This window comes from Hemiscyllium ocellatum, chromosome 5 (genome assembly GCF_020745735.1).
Source record: "Hemiscyllium ocellatum isolate sHemOce1 chromosome 5, sHemOce1.pat.X.cur, whole genome shotgun sequence".
NCBI lineage: Eukaryota > Metazoa > Chordata > Chondrichthyes > Orectolobiformes > Hemiscylliidae > Hemiscyllium > Hemiscyllium ocellatum.
In genome coordinates, this window is record NC_083405.1 from 112,436,721 (window position 1) to 112,455,177 (window position 18,457).

At 41.6% G+C, this 18,457-nt stretch overlaps 1 protein-coding gene across 1 annotated transcript in view; it reads right to left on the bottom strand.

Annotated features, from left to right (window-relative positions):
• Positions 1 to 18,457, bottom strand: part of wdr37 (WD repeat domain 37) — a 160,586-nt gene that overhangs the window by 44,214 nt on the left and 97,915 nt on the right. The window contains exons 9-11 of the mRNA XM_060825105.1: positions 18,258 to 18,334; positions 6,745 to 6,982; positions 4,624 to 4,765 (exon numbers count right to left, since the gene is read on the bottom strand). Of these exons, the coding sequence (XP_060681088.1) occupies positions 4,624 to 4,765; positions 6,745 to 6,982; positions 18,258 to 18,334 (457 nt within the window). The remainder of the gene's footprint in view (positions 1 to 4,623; positions 4,766 to 6,744; positions 6,983 to 18,257; positions 18,335 to 18,457) is intronic.

Consider the following 18,457-nt stretch of genomic DNA (forward strand, 5'->3'; position numbering starts at 1 on the left):
CATCTGATCAGTTTCCAGGGATTTATCCACCTTTATGTGTTTTAAGATGTCCAGCACCACCACCTCTGTAATATGGACATTTTTCAAGATGTCGCTATTTATTTCCCCATGTTCTCCATCTTCCATATTCTTCTCCACAGTAAATGCTGATGCAAAATATAGCATTTAAGTTGCTTCCTCACTTCCCATCAGTGCATTGTTCACCCATCCTTCATTTTGCCCTGGTGGAACACTGGATAAGAACAGGTTTGAACCATGTTGGGTTCCTATTTCAGATTTTCTGTATTTTTGACTGACATTTGCAGTACCTAGATTGTCTCTAACTTCTTTAAATATAAATTTCAGTTTATTACCACTCACTGGTATTAAGTTGACTAGTCTATGGTTCTCAGGTTGTGACAGCCTGCTGAGCACACAGTTGAGTAATATGGTATATGAATTTCAGTGCCGGCATGATGTCAAGTACATAGGCCGTAGATCCCCAAGGCTGGCAGATCAGCAGATTCCTTTGCCTGTTCACAACCAGAAAGGTATTAACCATCTCCAACCATCCTGTGCTTGCAAAACCCAAAATACATAGTCCAACATTAAATGGCTCTCCTCAACTGGATAGCATTTGCTAAATAATCCAAGTGTGAAGAATTATGCTGACAACAAATTTAAGTCAGTCAGTTGCTTATACCGAAAGCCTCATTTGTTAATATGCAGGCCCTTGTTATTTATAGATAGAAAGCTTTTGTTTACTTCAATACCACAAAACAGATGACTGCCATTTCTTGGTTCATTTCAGGCCAACGCTTTCACCAATGAGTGTTAACCTGGCTAATTTAAACTGAACAAAGCTGGTCAGTTAAAAGTCAGTTGTCATTCAACTATGCATTTTTCATGGCAATGCCTGCACCAGAATCTACTTGCCAGCCAATCAGCACTCTCTTCTCATACAATATAAAATGATTATTTTCTGCTTTTTTTTTGCAAATTATCTGAATAAATGCAAGATCAGAAGCTTTGACAAAATATTGATATTCTCAGCAAAACTCAAATTTGTACTACCAAATGACCTTGGTTTGCATTCTACCTATATCATGCTCAATGTTGATCTTAAACCTTTCAATATAAATGCCATCACAATGTTGTTATTATTTTGGTGTAGGACTCTTTTCTGTTCTGCTTGTGCCAAGGTTGATCAGAGTAACTTGCGTTTAAAAATGCTGTATGAGGTCTAAGCCTTCTGATCCATAATATTTCAATCGGGTTCAAATCAGCTCGGAGACAAACACAAATCATTATAATAAGACCATAAGACATAGGAGTGGAAGTAAGGCCATTCAGCCCATCAAGTCCACTCCGCCATTCAATCATGGCTGATGGGCATTTCAACTCCACTTACCCACATTCTCCCTGTAGCCCTTAATTCCTCGTGACATCAAGAATCTCATGACTTTAGTAGTTATTCAAGATTATAAATTGACAATATTGCTTCTGAAATCCCAAAACTAAACTCCCCAGTGAAAATTATGCTCATTTAATCCTATAAACTATTGCAACGTTTTAGAACCTCTTGCCATTCAGACTAAAAGTAAATTTTCTCAAAACTTTGTTCATGGGATATGGACACTAGCATTTAGGCATGGTATTCCGCCAGTATGTATTGCCGATCCTTAACTGCCCTTGAGGAGTTGTAGGGAAGCCACCTTCTTTACCACTGTAGTCCTTGGGGTGGAGGTATATTTAATGTGCTGAATTCAAAAGGGAATTCAGGATTTTGACCCAGTGACAATGAAGGAAATGCTGATTTAGTTCCAAGTCAGGATGATGTGTGGCTCGGAGGGAACCTGCAGATGGTGGTGTTACCACAGATTTGCTTCTCTTGATATCAATAAAAATGCATACAACAACATGGTCCAAGGCAGTGTAACAAGTGTATGCAGTATTTAAGTGGAATTTCAGTCTGCAGACATGACAATACCTCAAACAGAATGAGTTTCCTTAAAACATTCAAAAGCACAAACCAGTGAATAGCATCAATAACAGTAACAATTGCAAAGGTCCCACCCTACACTTTGCTATCCCTACTAATTGCGCATGTCAACATAAGACCATAAGATTAGATTAGATTACTTACTAGATTAGATTAGATTACTTACAGTGTGGAAACAGGCCCTTCAGCCCAACAAGTCCACACCGACCCGCCGAAGCGCAACCCACCCATACCCCTACATTTACCCCTTACCTAACACTACGGGCAATTTAGCATGGCCAATTCACCTGACCCGCACATCTTTGGACTGTGGGAGGAAACCGGAGCACCCGGAGGAAACCCACGCAGACACGGGGAGAACATGCAAACTCCACACTGTCAGTCGCCTGAGGCGGGAATTGAACCCAGGTCCCTGGTGCTGTGAGGCAGCAGTGCTAACCACTGTGCCGCCCATAAGATGTAAGAATACAAGTAGGTTGTGTAGCTACTCAGGTATACGCTGCCATTCACTGAGATCATAGAGGATCTGATAATGCTCAACTTTATTTAAGTGCCTTCTCCTCATAACTCTCGATTTTCTTACTAATTAAACATTTGTCTTTCTCAGCCCCGAATATACTTCATGACCCAACTTGTCAGCTTTCTGTGTTATAGAATCCCACAGATTTAACTGATAAGATATTCCTCTCCTTCTCTGTCTAAAATGGGTGATCCCTTACTCTGAGATTATGCCATCTGGTCCTAGACTCTTCTAAGAGAGAAAATAACCTCTCAGCATTTCATTGAATCATAGCATTTACAATTTCACATTTATCCTGTAAAGCCCTCTAAGAATCTTCGATGCTTCAGCATGTCGTCTAAATCCTATCTATACAGGTCGAATCTAGACTAGGTTCTCTATAGTTTGGGAACAGGCCCTTCGGCCCAACAAGTGCACATGATCCTCTGAAGAATAACGCACCCAGACCCATTCCTCTACCCTATACTTACCCCTGACTAATGCACCTAACACTATAGGCAATTTAGCATGACCAAATCACCTGACCAATCCACAGCTTTGGATTGTGGGAGGAAACCCACACAGACATGGGGAGAATGTGCAAATCCACAGACAGTCACCTAAGCTGGGAACTCAAGCTCTTATTAAAAATATGCGCCTTCTTACTCAGGATCAACCTAGCGAACCTTCTCTGAACTGCAACCAATGCCACTGTGTTTTGGCTTAGATAAGGGGACCAAAAACGTTCACAGTATTCTTGATGTGGCCCAATTACTGCCTTGCAAAACTTTAGCAAAACCTCCCAATTTTTGTAATCTGTTCCCTTTGAAGTAAAGGTCCACATTCTGTTTGCCATCTCTATTATCCAATGAACTTGGATACTGGCTATTTATTATTCACGCACTAAGGCCCTCAAAATCCTCGGGCTTGCAGTTTTCTGCAGTCTCTGTCCATTTAAAAAACATGCATTTTTTCCCATATTACAGTCCATCTGCCAAGTTTTGCCCAGTCACTTAACTTGTCTATATCCCTCTGTAAACTTTTTGTGTCATCCTCCCAAATTGCTTCCCAACTATTTTTAAGTAATATGAAAGCTTCACTTCCTTCTTCCTAGTTATTAATATTAATGGTATATCATGGTGGCTCCAGCACTGATCCCTGTTAATACCCCACTCTACTAGCTTCCATTAGCCAATCCTGTATCCATGCTAACATATTAACCCTAACACCAGGGCTCTTATCTTATTAAGTGGTCTTACGTATGGTACCTCAACAAATGCCTTTTGGAATCCAAATATATTACATCTACTGAACCAATGATTGCGGGTCGGTTCCATTCTAACACTCATGCAGCCCCAGTCTCTAAAAGAGAAGAAATCAGCAATACAAGCACACACAATATTAACAAACAAAGTGAGGCAAAGCTAAATAAATTCTCAACTAAGACCATGTCCTAATGAAAAGCCACCCTCCAAACGATGGCTTTGATCACCATGAAGCACTATAAACATTGGAGTTGATTAACTATCAGTCAACTGTTGAAAAATAACATAAAATCAAAAATACTGACCCAATTAAAAGTTCAAAATTAATTTGGATTCTAAGTTGCGCTAGAAAATGGATGTTGAGAATGTCATGGCACAAAGAAAAATACTAATATTGTAAGACGAAGCACGTTATTCATCAATATATTTTCTGACTATATACTGAAGGTTTACAACTTGCAAAAATAAAACTTAAATTAATGTAATTTACACAGTCTGAAAAGATATGTTGAAGCAATCTTGAGGGGCATGTTTGCCCTGTGATCTTGTCAGGAGAAAGTGAGGTCTGCAGATGCTGGAGATCAGAGCTGAAAATGTGTTGCTGGAAAATCGCAGCAGGTCAGGCAGCATCCAAGGAACAGGAGATTCGACATTTCAGGCATAAACCCTTCTGCAGGAATGTTCCTGAAGAAGGGCTTATGCCCGAAACGTCAATTCACCTGCTCCTTGGATGCTGCCTGACCTGCTGCGCTTTTCCAGCAACACATTTTCAGCTGTGATCTTGTCAGCAAACCAAATGTAAATATCTCACACTGTTCAGAGTTGCAGGAGAAATATAGCAGTAATTCTTGAAAGTTTAAAAGTTTAAAGGTACTCACTCTGTATGACCCTGAAAGACGTTGACTGAGTGTATTGAAGGGTCTCGAAAATCCCAGAGACGAAAGGTGGTGTCACGTGATGATGTTACAACAAGGCGCTGAGTAGGGTGAGTACAACAATGAGTTAACTCTTGGTCGTGTCCTGACAAAGGGAGACCAAAGATAAGTTGTGCAGTCAATTAATTTTGAAGAATACGAAATCAAAGTTGTATTTATTTTCTTTTAACACCCAAGATGAGCTTAATTCTTCAATGATACTCTTTCATTAGTCATCAATAAGTGTGCTAGACTGTCGCTTCATTGCAGAAATAAACTTATCCACTCTTTTTCATTATTCATGGAATGTGGCTATCATTGGCTAGGTCAGAACTTATTACCATCCCTAATTGCACTGGAGAAGCTAAGCATCAGCTGCCTTTGTGAAGTGTTTACTGTCCTTAAACAGAAGGGACAGTGTTGTTTGGAAGAGAGTTCCAGGTTTTTTGACCCAGCAACAGAGAAGGAATGGAAGTATCATTCCAAGTGGAATGATGCACAGCTTAGCAGGGAACTTGCAGATCACGGTGTTCCCATGCATTTGCATTCTAGGTGGTACGGTCAAAGATTTAGAAGATGTCATTGAAGGACCTGACCTGTATGCCCAAAATTATCCTTGCTTACAGACTGAAGCTACTATCAGTGGCACTGAAGAATTTTCATAACATAAGTATCATTTAGCAGACAGGAATATGGATTTTAGAGATTTTCTATGACACAAGAACCATTTTACAAACAAACATTCTGTTTTGAAGAATTCTATAGCTCAATGTAGATCTTGAAGGAAATAAACTGCAATGTTGCTGAAAATAGTTAAATCAGAAATTTCTGGGCATCAAGTGTTCTTTACTAAATTGTCTCACATTGCTAAATATTGCAAAAGCAATATCTATATGCTGATCAGTTTCTTACACTCGTCTTCTTTCTACTATGAAAGATGTTTTACAACTGCTACCCACAGACTGCTTGAAAGCAAACACTGTCAGGAGAATCCCCCTCAAGAGATGTCGTGGAGTTCTGTTCTGATCTAATGAATGAGAGCAGTGGATAGTGCTCTTTGCTATAGGGTCACATGGTACAAAAGATTGTACTCAAAATGTCAGCTCCCCTGACTCACATTTTCAAAACACAAAGCACTACAAAATGAAACAACTGGTGGGAGCTTGAGAGGGAGGGGTTAGCGTTTAAGAGCGGAGGTATGTATGTTATCCCGCAGTAATCTCGCATATTGATAAACATGGTTAAAGTGTATTCAATTGCTCAGAGATACTGTTTGGTTCTTTAGCAAATGCATAATGCATAGAAGCAGAAGTGAGCAAGTCCTATTTTCTCCTACACAAAATACATGGATTGTGAAGTACGAAAGAGAAAGGGTGGAATAACACAAAGATACGTGGGGAGAGAAACATTTCAACATAGAAAAGGATATGGTCAGTACAATAGTCTATTTGCTCTTCCCTATTACAGAAACCATGTCACAGGTATCTAATATCACAGCCCCTAAATGGCACTGAAATAACCTAAATCGGATGTGCAAGACAACTGACTCAAAATTAATATTGCAGCTTCATATAAATGAATTAAATCCCTTAAAGGTGAACAACAAATTATACAGCAATTTCTCAGCCTTCACACAATAAAGGTGCAGACTAGATTAGATTAGATTAGATTTCTTACAGTGTGGAAACAGGCCCTTCAGCCCAATAAGTCCACACCGACCCTCCAAAGACTAACCCACTCAGACCCATTTTCCTCTGACTAATGCACCTAACACTATGGGCAATTTAACATGGCCAATTCACCCAACCTGCACGTCTTTGGATTGTGGGGGAAACTGGAGCACCCGGAGGAAACCCACACAGACACGGGGAGCATATGCATACTCCACACAGACAGTCGCCCGAGGAGACTGGTGCTGTGAAAAAGCAGTGTTAACCACTGAGCCACCATGCTGACTAGCAAAAGAAAAATACATCACCCAGGTAAACAGCCTGCTTTCTTCAACATCTCAAAGCTTAGTTCTGTATTTTCACCATAAAAATGTCTAAGAAGTATACGTCACAATTTCCTATACCTTAGCCTTACCTGTCAGAGAATGCACCAGTTCTGACGTTTCTACATCATAAAGGTTTGCAGTTCTATCCCAGGATGCTGTGACCACCTGCTTGCCTCCAACTAACCAGTCAGCAGCTATGACCACACCCTGATGACTCTTGAGTGTAGTTGATGGTGCTCGGACTGTTGGACTTTCACTGGGACATTCCACTTCTCCATCCGCTTCATCTTTGTCTGAGAAATCAACTTCTTCCTCCCCAGACATTTGCTGTGACAAAATACAGAGAATTAAACTCAACTTACAGATAGAATGCTGGACCCATATTAACAGTTGTACTCAAAGTAATTAGTCAAATAAGATAACTGTGGCAAAAAGCCAAAAGGATTAATTTTCCAGCTGTGCAGTACACAAGAAACAGTTTAACTCTTCTGAACTTCTGTTGACAGATTGTTGAGTACAGCTGAAGTCCAACTACCTTGAGTTATCAGCTCACCATTCCACATCACTTCACATGTAGCAGTTCAGGAAAGGAATAGCAGAATCGCTAGCAATACAGTCTACATTGTTAAAATTTAATTGCCATGCCCAAAACAAAATTCCCACACAATTCAAATTAGATATAGTAAACTTCTCAGGGACATGGCAATTTAATGCATAAAGAAATTCAAACAGTTTTGAATTAGGAAATAGCAAAAGTAACATCAAGCATACTAAAGACACCCTCCCGCCCAGAAGATTGCTCAGTTTTCACTTATTATCATTTTCACCTAGGAACTTCATTTGAAAAGTTTGTCTTGAGCTGCACTCATAATACAAGCCTCAGCTCCCACTAAGCATCATACATTTGAGAGGACAGGTGCAAATTTTCCAGTTCCCATTTAATTCAAGCAGAAACTAACCACTTGCTAAACTTTCCATCACCAGCACTTAAACATCACTAAAGTGTTTCACAAGAGGTATTAGGAACAGGTGGCTAAAACCTTGTCAAAGCGATCAGATTTAGGGAATGTCTTAAAAGAAGAGAGAGGCAGATGTGCCAATTTAAATACCGTGGTGGCTATCACTTGCCTTATGTACAGTGTCTTTATGTTTAATGGTAGGTTGGTAATGTTTGAGAGTATTGATAAATTCTTCTCATTCTACTTCTGTATAAATCCAAACGCCCCATTCCTTAACACAAGTACAGAAGGTAGATTGTTACTACCAGGTTGCACCATCCAATAAATGGATGAATGAGAATGGAAAAGGAGCCCCAGAAATCCAAAACACAGCCTCGAGAAAATCTCAATTTAAACTGTCAATTTCAAGCTAGGTACAAGGTCTGTGTGATGCATAGTTGGTGGGTTTTGAGATGAGAATGGTACAGAGGAAAAAAAAAATCACACAACACCAGGCTATAGTCCAACAGTTTAATTGGAAGCACACTAGCTTTCGGAGCGTCGCTCCTCTCCGAAAGCTACTGTGCTTCCAATTAAACCTGTTGGACTATAACCTGCTGTTGTGAGATTTTTAACTTTGTACACCCCTACACAACACTGGCATCTCCAAATCGGTACAGAGGAAGGCATTGTAATGTTAGAATATAGGCTTTCCTAAGATATCATTAAGTACAAGATAGCTGCATCAGTCCTCTAAGGTCAGGGAGAGAAAGATAACTAGTGGCCAAACTCTGCAGTTCACCACATGAGATGCACATGTCAAGCTCACAATCAGATTTAGAAGATCAAACTTGTGGGGAATTGAACAGAGCTGAAAGATTTGCCCACTTTTAGCTAGAAGAAACAATCTTGAGTATTATTCTTCACTGAAGGATCAGGCTGAGAAAAGGAAAGAAGAGATGAATATTTTGGAGCTAAGAATTATGCTGGACTTATTCTGGGAGACAGAATGAAAATTCATTGGAAGGATGTACTAAAATAAAATTGGCTATTCTTAGAGTCGATAGCTATGGGGTCGAGCTAACAGGATTGCAAAACTGTAAACATAACCGCCTTCTTCAAGAAAAGATATAAGGGTATTTACTTGTAACTTTCGTGTATCGCTGGACATCGGAGTGCATCTGGGAAAATTAACAAACAGTGAAATTCACAACTAATCTTGGAGGAACTGTTGGGTGAAGTTCACAGCACAGAATCAGATAAGTTAATTGTTGTTTTAAGTCTGTCCAATAGAAAGGCTGCAGTAGTGGGTACAGTGGATTCTTTCTTGATTTTATGTTTTGGAGATAAGTCTCTTGATTAAACTTAAAATATAAACCATAGCTATTAATGTAACCTGGGGCAGTGTTTGTACAGAAATAAGACTGTTATTTTCTGGGTCTGTAGATTGTGAAGGAGCAAAAATGGCCTTTGCAGTGATATGTACTTCTTGTCAGATGTGGGAGTTTAAAGAGAGTTTAAGGGTTACTGCGGATTATATTTGCGATAAATGCTGTTGGATGCAAATCTTATCAGATCGAGTGGATCGGCTGGAGAGACAAATAGAAGTGATGTGGAATTTGCAACAGCTACAGAATGTGATGGATGGCAGTTATAGAAAGGGGGGGAAAGTCTCAGATACAGTCACATAGATGGGTTAACTCCAGGAAGGGTAAGAGAGGTAGGCAGTTAGGGCAGGAGTCTTTTGTGGATATACCCATTTCAAACAGGTATGCTGTTTCGGAAAATGTAGGGGGTGATAGATTCTCAGGGGAACGTAGCACAAACAGCCAAGTTTCTGGTATTGAGACTGGCTCTAATGCAACAAGGGGTACGTCGGCTTCCAAGAGATCAACTGTGTTAGGGGATACTGTAGTCCGAGGTACAGACAGACATTTCTGTGGCCAGCAGACAAAAAGCAGAATGTTGTGTTGTTTCGCTGGTGCCAGGATCAAGGATGTCTCAGAGAGGGTGCAGAATGTTCTCACAGGGGAGAGGGGCCAGCAGGAGGTCATTGTCCACATTGGAACCAACGACATTGAAAGGGAAAAGGTTGAGGCTCTGAAGGGAGATTACAGAGAGTTAGGTAGAATTTTAAAAAGGAGGTCCTCAAGAATACTAATATCTGGATTACTCCCAGTGCTACGAGCTAGTGAGGGCAGGAATAGGAGGATAGAGCAGATGAATGCATGGCTGAGGAGCTGGTGTATGGGAGAAGGATTCACATTTTTGGATCATTGGAATCTCTTTTGGGGTAGAAGTGACCTGTACAAGAAGGACAGATTGCACCTAACTTGGAAGGGGACTAATATACGGGCAGGGAAATTTGCTAGAACTGCTTGGAAGAATTTAAACTACTAAGATTGGGGGGGGGGGGGGTAGTGGTGTGGGACCCAGGGAGACAGTGAGGAAAGAGATCGATCTGAGACAGATACAGCTGAGAACAGAAGTTTACTGTGGAAAAGGATATGGAAGACATAGACTGTAGGGAAATAGATGATGACATCTTGCAAAATGTCTAGATTACAGAGGAGGAAGTGCTGGATGTCTTGAAACGGTTAAAGGTGGATAAATCCCCAGGACCTGATCAGGTGTACCCGAAAACGCTGTGTAAAGCTAGAGAAGCGATTGCTGGGCCTCTTGCTGAGATATTTGTATCATCGATAGTCACAGGTGAGGTGCCGGAAGACTGGAGGTTGGCAAACGTAGTGCCATTGTTTAAGAAAGGTGGAAAGGACAAGCCAGGAAACTAAAGACCAGTGAGCCTGACCTCGGTGGTTGGCAAGTTGTTGGAGGGAATCCTGAGGGACAGGATGTACATGTATTTGGAAAGGCAAGGACTGATTAGGGATAGTCAACTTGGCTTTGTGTGTGGGAAATTATGTCTCACAAACTTGATTGAGTTTTTTGAAGAAGTAACAAAGAAGATCGATGAAGGCAGAGCAGTAGATGTGATCTATATGGACTTCAGTAAAGCATTCGACAAGGTTCCCCATGGGAGACTGATTAGCAAGGTTGGATCTCATGGAATACAGGGAGAACTAGTGAAAGTTTCTTTCAGTACATAAGAAACAAACGACAGGCAAAAGTAGACATTGGGCCACTTCAAACTGATGCAGGAAGCCTAATGATGGGAGATAAGGAACTAGCAGGAGAACTTAACAAGTACTTTGCGTCAGTTTTCACAGTGGAAGACATGAGTAATATCCCAACAATTAAAGGGAGTCACGGGGCTGAGTTGAGTATGGTTGCCGTTACGAAAGAGATAGTGCTAGAAAAGTTAAAAAGTCTTAAAATTGATAAATCTCCTGGCCCCGATGGGATACACCCTAGAGTTCTGAGAGAGGTGGCTGAGGAAATAGTGGAGGCATTGGTTGAGATCTTTCAAGAGTCATTGGAGTCAGGAAAGGTCCCGGATGATATGGAAGATGGCTGTTGTAACCCCTTGTTCAAGAAAGGATCAAAACAAAAGATGGAAAATTATAGGCCAATTAGCTTAACCTCGGTTGTTGGTAAAATTCTAGAATCCATCATTAAGGATGAGGTTTCTAAATTCTTGGAAGAGCAGAGTCTGATTAGAACAAGTCAACATGGATTTAGTAAGGGGAGGTCATGCCTGACAAATCTGTTGGAATTCTTTGAAGAGGTGACAAGTAGGTTAGACCAGGGAAACCCAGTGGATGTGGTCTATCTAGATTTTCAAAAGGCCTTTGATAAGGTGCCACACGCGAGGCTGCTGAGCAAGGTGAGGGCCCATGGTGTTCGAGGTGAGCTGCTGAGATGGATTGAGGATTGGCTGTCTAACAGAAGGCAGAGAGTTGGGATAAAAGGTTCTTTTTCAGAATGGCAGCCGGTGACGAGCGGTGTCCCGCAGGGTTCAGTGTTGGGGCCACAGCTATTCGCATTGTATATTACTGATTTGAATGAGGGGACTGGGGGCATTCTAGCGAAGTTTGCAGATGATACGAAGTTAGGTGGACAGGCAGGTAGTACTGAGGAAATAGGGAGGATGCAGAAGGATCTAGACAGGTTGGGAGAGTGGTCCGGGAAATAGCTGATGGAATTTAACGTGAGCAAGTGCGAGGTCTTGCACTTTGGCAAAAAGAATAAAAGCATAGACTACTTTCTCAACGGTGAGAAAACTTGTAAAGCCAAAGTACAAAGGGATCTGGGAGTGCTAGTCGAGGATTCTCGAAAGGTAAACATGCAGGTTGAGTCCATGATTAAGAAAGCGAACGCAACGTTGTCTCTTATCTCAAGAGGGTTGGAATATAAAAACAGAGATGTGCTACTGAGACTTTATAAAGCTCTGGTTAGGCCCCATTTGGAGTACTGTGTCCAGTTTTGGTCCCCACACCTCAGGAAGGACATACTGGTACTGGAATGTGTCCAGCGGAGATTCACACGGATGATCCCTGGAATGGCAGATCTAACATATGAGGAACGGCTGAGGATCCTGGGATTGTATTCATTGGAGTTTAGAAGATTAAGGGGAGACTTAATAGAGACGTACAAGATAATACATGGCTTGGAAAGGGTGGACGCTAGGAAATTGTTTCCATTAGGCGAGGAGACTAGGACCCGTGGACACAGCCTTAGAATTAGAGGGGGTCAATTCAGAACAGAAATGCGGAGACATTTCTTCAGCCAGAGGGTGGTGGGCCTCTGGAATTCATTGCCACAGAGTGCAGTGGAGGCCGGGACGCTAAATGTCTTCAAGGCCGAGATTGATAGATTCTTGTTGTCTCGAAGAATTAAGGGCTACGGGGAGAATGCTGGTAAGTGGAGTTGAAATGCCCATCAGCCATGATTGAATGGCGGAGTGGACTCGATGGGCTGAATGGCCTTACTTCCACTCCTATGTCTTATGGTCTTATTTAGATACAGAACTGGCTCAAAGGTAGAAGACAGAAGGTGGTGGAGGGTTGTTTTTCAGACTGGAGGCCTGTGACCAGTGGAGTGCCACAAGGATCGGTACTGGGTCCTCTACTTTTGTCATTTACATAAAGGATTTGGATGTGAGCATAAGAGGTACAGTTAGTAAGTTTGCAGATGACACCAAAATTATAGGTGTAGTGGACAGCGAAGAGGGTTACCTCAGATTACAACAGGATCTTGACCAGATGGGCCAATGGGATTGAGAAGTGGCAGATGGAGTTTAATTCAGATAAATACGAGGTGCTGCATTTTGGGAAAACAAATCTTAGCAGGACTTATACACTTAATGGTAAGGTCCTGGGGAGTGTTGCTGAACAAAGAGACCTTGGAGTGCAGGTTCATAGCTCCTTGAAAGTGGAGTCACAGGTAGACAGGATAGTGAAGATGGTGCTTGGTATGCTTTCTTTTATTGGTCAGAGTATTGAGTACAAGGAGTTGGGAGGTCATGTTGCAGCTGTACAGGACATTGGTTAGGCCACTGTTGGAATATTGCGTGCAATTCTGGTCTCCTTCTTATCGGAAAGATGTTGTGAAACTTGAAAGGGTTCAGAAAAGACTTACAAGGATGTTGCCAGGGTTGGAAGATCTGAGCTACAGGGAGAGGCTGAACAGGCTGGGGCTGTTTTCCCTGGAGCATCGGAGGCTGAGGAGTGACCTTATTGAGGTTTACAAAATTATGAGGGGCATGGATAAGATAAATAGGCAAAGTCTTTTCTCTGGGGTTGGGGAGTCCAGAACTAGAGGGCATAGGTTTAGGACGAGAGGGGAAAGATATAAAAGAAACCTAACGGGCAACTTTTTCATGCAGAGGGTGGTACGTGTATGGAATGAGCTGCCAAAGGACATGGTGGAGGATGGTACAATTGCAACATTTGAGAGACATTTGGATGGGTATATGAATAGGAAGGGTTTGGAGGGATATGGGCCGAGTGGTGGTAGGTGGAACTAGATTGGGTTGGGAAATCTGGTCGGCATGGACGGGTTGGACCGAAGGGTCTGTTTCCATGCTGTACATCTCTATGACTCTATGATTCTAAAGCTAGTCATTGAACATTAACATTGGAAAAGGCTTTCGAAATAACATCAGGGAAAAAAATACCTGGCACAGAGGAGATCAGAATTAATGAAAGCCAGTGCAGATTTGTAAAGACAGATTTTTCATAAGGTCGATACAGGGAATGCGTTGATGTTGTCTACACAGATTTTGAGAAAGTAACAGCAATATCATATAGTTACATTGCCACTTTGACAATAGAACATTCCAAGGTATTTAATCGGCATATTGTAAAATAAAGTACCCTACTGAGCCACATTATTTTTTTATATTAGATTAGATTACTTACAGTGTGGAAACAGGCCCTTCGGCCCAACAAGTCCACACCGACCCGCCGAAGTGCACCCACCCAGACCCATTCCCCTACATTTACCCCAGCACCTAACACTACGGGCAATTTAGCGTGGCCAATTCACCTAACCTGCACATTTTTTTTGGACTATAGAGATAGTGGTCTAACCTTCAAGTCTTCAGAGTGGGTATATGAATGAGGTGTGTGTTGGAACCATGTGAAAGTCTTGATGTATCAGCCTTTATGGGAATTACCTGGTAATTTCAACTTTGGACAGAGCAAGAGGAGCTCTGAACATTAGGATCAACAAGCAGCTACTGGGAGAGATGTGGTTAGGGATCAGGGTGGGCAGTAGACAGGATAAGAAAGTAGGAAACATGGCAACTAGCAGGTTCATAAAGCAGGAGAGGTAGCAAATTGGGGGGGGTGGGGGGGCTTATCAAGCAGGGGTGGTAACCTGAAGGGTTTGCAAGTGGGAGGGTTGGTAAGCAAGATAGTCAGTGAGTAGGAAGATCATAAAGTAAATGAGCAGTAAGTCAGAGTGGCAGCATGTGAGAGGAGATGCTCCAAAACTCTATCAATTTGATCTTACAATGCCATACTAGTCTGGTATAGAGTGACATTAAAACAAAAATCGTGAGGCTGTGTGTGCCTTACTATACCCAGAATGTTCAAGAATAACAATTTTAAAAAAGGCAACTTGATTAACTCTTCAAAAATATTTCTGATGCTCTGATACAGTACATCTCAATTTTAAGTCACTGGAACCTACCACTATAAAACAAACAATAGGACTGATATATGGGGAGAGAATGAATCGGTTAGGATTGTATTCATTGAAGTTTCACAGAATGAGGGGAGATCATAAAATTCTAACAGCACTAGACAGGTTAGATACAAGAAGAATGTTCCGGATGGTGGGGGAGTCCAGAACCTGAAGTCATAGTTTAAGGATAAGGCGCAACATTTTAGGATTGAGAATGAGTGGTAAGCCTATGGAAGCCCCACAGTGGTTCAGGCCAAAATACTGAATGTACTCAAGGAGGAGGCAGATATAGCTCTTCTGGCTAAAGGGATCAAGGAATAGGAGGGCAGGGCATGTTTAGGGTAGCGAGCTCAATGATTAGCCATGATCATAATGAATGACAGCACAGCAGGCTCGAGGGGTCAAATGGCCTACCCCTGCTCCGACTTGATATGTTTCTTTGTATGCTGTTAGTCTATAATACCATAAAAAATAGGAACAGGAATAGGGTCTTCAGCCTCTTGAGCCTGCTCTCCCATTCAATAGGATCACAGCTAATGCAATATTCCTCCTGTCCACTTTCCTACTCTATCTCATAACCCTTGATTCGGAAAGCAGAGAGTGGGGATAAAAGGGTCCTTCTCAGGATGGCAGCTGGTGACAAATGGAGTTCTGCAAGGCTCAGAGTTGGGACTTTTCACTTTATACATTAATGATCTAGATGAAGGAACTGAGGGTATTCTGATAAGGTCTGTAGCTAGGGAGAGGGACAGGTAGTATTGAGGCATAGAGACTGCAGAACGATTTGGCCAGGTTAGACAAGTGGGCAAAGAAGTGGCAGATGGAGTACAATGTGGAAAAGTGACATGATGCACTTTGGTAAGAAGAATAGAAGCATGCACTACTTTCTAAATAGAGATAAAATTCAGAAGTCTGGAGTCCTAATCCAGGATTCTGTCAAGGTAAACTTGCCAGCTGAGTTAGTAGTTAAGAAGGCAAATGCAATTGGCATCTATTTTCAGAGGATCTGAATATCAAAACAGGGATGTGCTTCTGAGGCTTTAAAAGACTCTGGTCCGACCGCATTTAGAGCATCGTGCGCAGTTTTGGGCCCCATATCTCAGGAAGGATGTATTGGCCCTGGAGTGGGTTCAGAGGAGGTTCACAAGAATGATCCCAGGAATCAAAAGCTTAACATAGGAGAAACATTTGAGGACTCTGGGTCTACAATTAATGGTGTTTAGGAGTATGAGGGAGGATCTAATTGCAACATACAGATTACTGAATGGCCTGGACAGAGTGGATGATGGGAAGATGCTCTATTAGTCGGAGAGTTTAGGATCCAAGGGCACAGCCTCAGAGTAAAGGGAAGACCTTTTAAGAACAGAGATAAGGAGAAACATCTTCAGCCAGAGAGTGGTGAATCTATGAAATTCACTGTCACATAAGGCTCTGGAGGCCAGATCATTGAGTATATTTAAGACAAAGACAGGTAGTTTCTTGATTGTCAAGGGTTACAGGGAGAAAGTGGGAGAATGAGATTGAGAAACTGATCAGTCAAGACTGAAAGGCCTAATTTTTGATTCCCTAACTAATTAAGATTTCTTTCTATCTCGGCCCTAAATATACACAAGGTCTCTGCCTCCACAACTTTGTGGAAGGAGCTCCAGACTCCAAACCCTCTGAAAGAAGAAATTAATATAATCATAGAATTTCCGAAGTGTGGAAAGAGACCATTCAGTCCATCAAACCTCCAAAGAGCATCCCATCCAGATCCCTACCCTATCACCATAACCCACATTTACCATGGCCAATCCACTTCACCTGCACATTTTTGGACTTTGGAAGGAAACCCATGCAGACACGAGAAGAATGTGAAAACTCCACACAGGCATCCAAGGGCAGACTTGAACCCATAACCCTGGCACTGTGACACTGCAGTGCTAACCACTGAGCAAGCGTACTGTCTTTAATTCAGTCTTAAATTGGTGGTCCTTATTCTGAGACTATGCCCTCTAATTCTAAACTCTCCCATCAAGGGAAACATCCTGACAGCATTTATCCTGTGAAACCCCTTAAGAATCCTACATGTTTCAACTTGATCATGTCTCACTTTTCTGAACTCCAGTGAGTAAGCAGAGTCCCAAACTGTTTAGCTTTTGCTCATAAGATAACCTCTCCAAACGTGGGTTCATCCAAGTAAATCTTCTCTGACTTGCTTCCAATGAAATAGCATTCCTGAAATAAGAGGACCAAAACCGCTCAGAGTGCTCCAGATGTGGTCTCACTAGCATCTTGTCCAGTTGCAGTAAGACTACTGCTCTCTTATTCTCCAACCCGCTTGAAATAAGGGCCAACATTCATCTTCCTGATTACCCGCTGCACCTGTGTGCTAATTTTCTATGTTTTGTGCACAGTTCTCTCAATTCCCTTTTTGTTGTAACTGCTGCAGTATTTCCCCATTTAAATGATATTCTGTTCTTTTATTATCCCTATCAAAGTGAACAACTTCACATTTTTTCACATTATACTCCATTTGCCAACTCTTTGCCCACTTACTTAACCTCTCAATATCACTCTGTAAACTGTTTGCATCCCTCTCATAACCAGCCCTGCAGTTTATTTTTGTGTTGTCTGCAAATTTGGCTACAATATATTTGCTTCTTTCCTCCAAATCATTAGTATCTAATGTAAACAGTTGCACTCTCAGCACTGAGCCCTGTGGAACCCCACTGGTCATAGGTCGCGAACTTGAAAAAAGGTTCTTCGCAGTCACGATTTTCTGCTCATGTGCCAATTCTCTAATATGCTAATGTACTACCTCCACCATCGTGGGATTTGATGAGATGCCTTTTTTTGTGAGGTACCTTGTTGAACGCCCTCTGGAATTCCAAATACAGTATATTTACTGATAGCCCTCTATCTGCTCTGGTTAAGATTTCCTCAAAAGAACCCTACCAAATTCATCAGACACAATTTCTTTTCCATGGAGTCATGCTGAAATTGCTTGTTTATGATATTCCAAATGTTGTCACAGAAATTTGAGGGTGCATACATGAGGATCAGTGGTCGGCACAACATCGTGGGCTGAAGGGCCTGTTCTGTGCTCTACTGTTCTATGTTCTATTAACCTTTAGTAATTGATTCCAATATTTTCCCAATAATACGTGTTAGGCTGCCTATAGTTACCCACTTTTTGCCTTCCCCGCCCCCCCCGCTTTTTGAATACAGGTGTATTGTCACATGTAACTGTCACATTGACAGTTTTCCAATCCTGTGGTACTTATCCAAAATCTAAGGTTTTTTGGAAAATCACAATTAATGCATTCCCTACCTCTGTGCTTTCTGCATATTATCTATTTCTTGCTCACCATATTCCAAACAAGGTAATAAGATTTATCACACGACAATGACCTTGATTTTAACAAAGGTGCCTGAGGGTTAACAGTGAAAAAATGGCAGATGGCAAAAGGTTCCTTACACTCAATCATTTGGATCTCCATAAAATGGGGGAGAGATTACAAAAGGTTTATATTAACTTATAATGATACACAAATTAGACTAGTTTTAGCTTCACAAATGACACAGTTACTCACATTTGAATCAATTACAGGCTGTGGGGTGGGCAGTTGCACTATGTATCGCCAGATATGCGCCGTCTGATCTCCAGATGCTTCAAGTACAAATAAAAATAGTCTCATAAATACATCTATATGGCGCCATTGTGGCCATATTAAACTGTCCACAGAGAAATACAAAGTCATCATTTCACATGAAAAATAAACAAAAACTTTCA